Here is a 3,897-nt window from a genome sequence, read left to right as displayed (position 1 = left end):
GGAAAATCCTCCCAGCTGAGCCATCTGCCTCTGTCGGGGCTGGGCTGGTGCGAGGGGTGCTGCTGGCAGAGCGTTTGGGTCCAATTCTGTCACAAGAGCCCGCTCCTGGGCACACTGGGCACCCCGGGAACATGGGGCTGAGGGCATCGCCCATCACCTCCCATCTTGGCAGCTCACCTTTAGCAGGGCTGAGAACAAATCCCCTGCCTGGCTGAGCATCAGCAGGCACCTGACAAGTCTTGTGAACGCTTACAAGAGCCAGGCTCAAGAACTCAAGCACTTCCTCATTTATTGCCTTGATATTAAAGGCAGAGTCACAGATATTAAGAACAGGGAGAGGCAGGGTACCGGGGAGATAGGATCTGTGCTGTATACGGAAATTGCTCGGCTTCGTGTCCTACATGGTGCTTCAGATTGCAAGAAAAGACCTCAGGAGCCCCATCTGGCAGGGAGCTTTTCTGAGAAACCAGAAGCGGAGCCCAAGGAATAGAAAACCTTCCCAAGTCTCCCTGCTCCGGGCTGAGACACATTTGTAAAACGCTTCCAGAAACTGCCCCGCACCTGAAGGGCAAGGTCCCTAACGCTCACCTCCCTGCTCTGCAATGCCTTCTCCAGCCCTGCCTCCCAAGGAAATAAGCCAACCCTGCCCTTCAGCCGCTGGGACGCCTCACCACGAGGGCTGCTTGTGCAGCGTATGCCTGTGCAGCAAGGGATGCTCGTGTAGCGTACAGCGGCACCGAGCACATAGCATCCCTGCACACTGTGTTTGCCAGCAGAGCTTGTTCCAGGAGTCCCACCCTTCCCCGGGAGAACCAGCGCTGCTTCCCTGGCAGCCCCTCATCCGTGCTCGAGGCTTTTTCAGCCCCAGCTCTCCCCCTGGACAAGGGCAGCAGCAGGCCGAGCGCTGAGCCCCTCCTGTTGCTCTCCGCGCTCGGCGGCGGCTGCAGCGGGGCCCCGAGCCCTGCGGGGGGCGCTGGCGCCTCACGGGGGGCGGTCGGGGGGGCCCGGCCCGGCCCCAGCTCCGCGTCGCCGCTTTTAGGGGCGGTGCCGGGGGCGGCGCGGGGCCCCCCGCAGCCGGGGCTGGGCGCACAGGGCGCGGGGCTGCCGCCGGGCCGGCACCGGGGCTAGGACCGGGGCTGGAGCCGTGCTCGCAGCTCCGGGCTCCGCTCCCCGCCGCCATGGGGCAGCGCCGGCCCGGCCCGGCGTGAGGCGGCGGCGGGCGGCATGGAGCGGGGCGGCCGCGCGGCGCTGGGGCTGCTGGCGCTGGGCGCGCTGCTGGGGCTCTGCGCGCTGCCCCCGCCGGCGCCCGGCCCGCAGCGGGGCGAGCCCCGGCAAGGCGGGCAGAAAACTTTCCGGGCGCTGCTGGCCGTGAGCCGGGAGCAGCAGGAGCAGGAGCAGGAGGAGCAGGAGCAGGAGGCGGCCGGGCGGGCGGCGCCGGTGCGGCGGGGCATCTTCTGGAGCCGGGAGCTGGAGGCGCGGGTGCCGCGGGGCTTCGCGGCCGAGGAGGCGGCGGCGTGGCCGGCGGCCGCCCGAGCCGCGCGGGTGTCGTCGCTGGAGCGCGGCGGCTGCGGGCGCAGCTCCAACCGGCTGGCCAGGCTGTCGGACGGGAGCCGGGCCTGCGTGCGCTACGGGGTGAGCCCGGAGCAGATCCAGGGCGAGGCGCTGTCCTACCACCTGGCCGGCGTGCTGGGCATGCAGCAGCGCCTGCCGCCCATGGCGCTGGCGCTGGTGGAGCCCCGCGGGCGGCAGTGGGAGCCGGTGCGGGAGGAGCTGCGCGGCTCGCTGTGGGCCGAGGGCGCGGTGGTCAGCCTGACCCGCTGGGTGGACAACCTGACGGCCGTGGTGGCCCCCGCGCCCTGGGGCAGCGAGGCGGGCGGCGGGCGGCGGCCGCGGGCGCTGTCGGCGGCGGAGCTGGGTGGGCTGCCCGCGGCGCAGCTGGTGGAGCTGGTGCAGTGGAGCGACCTGATCCTCTTCGACTACCTGACGGCCAACTTCGACCGCCTGGCCAGCAACCTCTTCAGCCTGCAGTGGGACCCGCGCGTCATGCGGCGCGCCACCAGCAACCTGCTGCGTGGCCCCGACGGCGGGCTGGTCTTCATGGACAACGAGGCCGGGTTGGTGCACGGCTACCGCCTGCTCGCCGTCTGGGACCCCTACCACGAGCCGCTGCTGCGCTCCGTCTGCGTCTTCCGCGAGGGCACGGCCAGGCGGGTGGCCGAGCTGCACCGCCGCCGCAGCGCCGCCGCCGAGCTGCGCCGCCGGTACCGCGCCCGAGAGCCCCTCTGGGCCCACCTGGGCTTCCTCTCGGAGCGCCAGGCCGAGCTGCTGCAGGCCCGCGTCGACTTCGTGCACCGCCACATCGCCCACTGCCGCGCGCAGGCCGCCGCGCTCTGACCCCCCAGGCCGGGTGCCCGAAGCCGGGTGCCGGGCTGGGGACCCCCCCTGGGGTGGTTGCTGGATGTGGCCGCCGAGAAGGAAGCGTGTAGAAAGCCCCCGTCCCGGTAGCTGTTAGTCTGTGTCGTGGGCGCTCCTGGTTCGACTGCTCGGATCCCCGGTGTGTGTTCGTGATCGTCGCCATCCTTTGATTTGACCCGTAACGTGACCGTGGGGGACGGAAGAGGCTCTCCCAGGCTGCAGACGCATCGCTGTGTGCCAAGACTTGGATGTGATAGTGAAAGCGGAGAACAAAACTGTCCCATGCACTTTACTTTGACTTTTTAATTTTTTTATAAAAAAAAAAAAAGGACCTTTTTATTTTACAAAGTCTGCCTTTTATGTACATTATAAATGTTCATAAGCCTTTCTTGTAACATACTAAAGAAACTGATGTTTCGGTAAAGCGTGCCCGATGTTTCGCCTCCTTTGTCCCGACTGTGTGCCCGAGCCTGGAAAGGGAAGCACGCACCTCCGCCGGCCCCGCTGAATGACACGGCCCGCTGCCTCCCAGCTGCTTCCTGCACCGAGCTTCAGCTAAACAGACTTGCCTGGTGGTTTTTGTTCGTGGGGTTTGGTTGCTGGTTGTTGTTTTTTTTTCCAAGCCTGAAAAGATCTGCTTTTACTAGCACCGGCTGGTTTCAGTAAACTGATGTAGGTGGTGTGGGCTTAGGGGCTGGCAGCCCCTTTGGGTGCCCCGGCTGTGTCCCAGCCCCATACCATGGCTTGCTTCAAGTGTCACTGGACCAACAGCAGGTACCCAAAGCTTCCCCGGAGCTGCCAGGTGCTTTTGGGAGGCATTTGCACTGGTTCTCCGCCCTCTGTTTCCATTTTGTCTATCTTTGCAACTGGGGCTGAGGCCAAAGTGAAGAACAGGAGAGCTCTTCAGTCTTCCTAAAAGAGGTGTGTGGGTTGTTTTTTTCTACAAAAGTTTTGTTCAAGGTACAGCAAAGCGGCACCAGCGGGTGGACAAAACAAAGCATCTGCATCTCTTGTTGCGTTTTCCTTATGTGCCGGAATCCACAGAAGAGGCAATTGTTCGGCTCAAAACACAGCCGGAATCGGGACAAAGGACAAGCTAATCCTCTTTGCGCCCCAGATGCCGGTGCCCATCCCTCTGTAACGGAGCAGCAGCGTAACCCCTGGTGCCGAGGCAGCAGCGCGCCGGGGGGATGCGAGGCGGTGGCTGCTGCCTTCCCGTGGCGAGCACCGGCCTCCCCGGACCTCAGCGAGAGCAGCGCCTTCATCTGTGCTGGTGGGGGTCCTCGGGCTGTTAATATTCATTTATTTAGATTAAACTTCACACCAAGATGAGTTTCTTTGGCCGTTACCGTGTTTTCCTTTGGTGTGCGTGTTGTGGGTTGGTTGGTTTGCTTGTTCAAGTAGGACAAGGGTTTTACATACAGCTTTAACTTACCCGCTAGTTAGCTGTATTAGATGTTGCAACCTGTGCATATGTGTATT

General features: G+C 64.1%; 1 protein-coding gene across 1 annotated transcript; it reads left to right on the top strand.

The window, feature by feature from the left end:
* Positions 1 to 1,224: 1,224 nt before the first annotated feature.
* On the top strand, positions 1,225 to 2,394 carry FJX1 (four-jointed box kinase 1; the record flags this gene model as incomplete). The annotated part of the gene is made up of 1 exon (XM_084287228.1): positions 1,225 to 2,394. The coding sequence occupies one exon, from the start codon at positions 1,225 to 1,227 to the stop codon at positions 2,392 to 2,394; it is 1,170 nt and encodes a 389-aa protein (XP_084143354.1).
* Positions 2,395 to 3,897: the final 1,503 nt, after the last annotated feature.

Source organism: Netta rufina (assembly GCF_964035555.1).
Source record: "Netta rufina genome assembly, chromosome: 5".
NCBI classification, from domain to species: Eukaryota; Metazoa; Chordata; class Aves; order Anseriformes; family Anatidae; genus Netta; species Netta rufina.
Note: the sequence above shows the minus strand (reverse complement) of the source record. Positions and strands in the feature narration are given on the sequence as shown.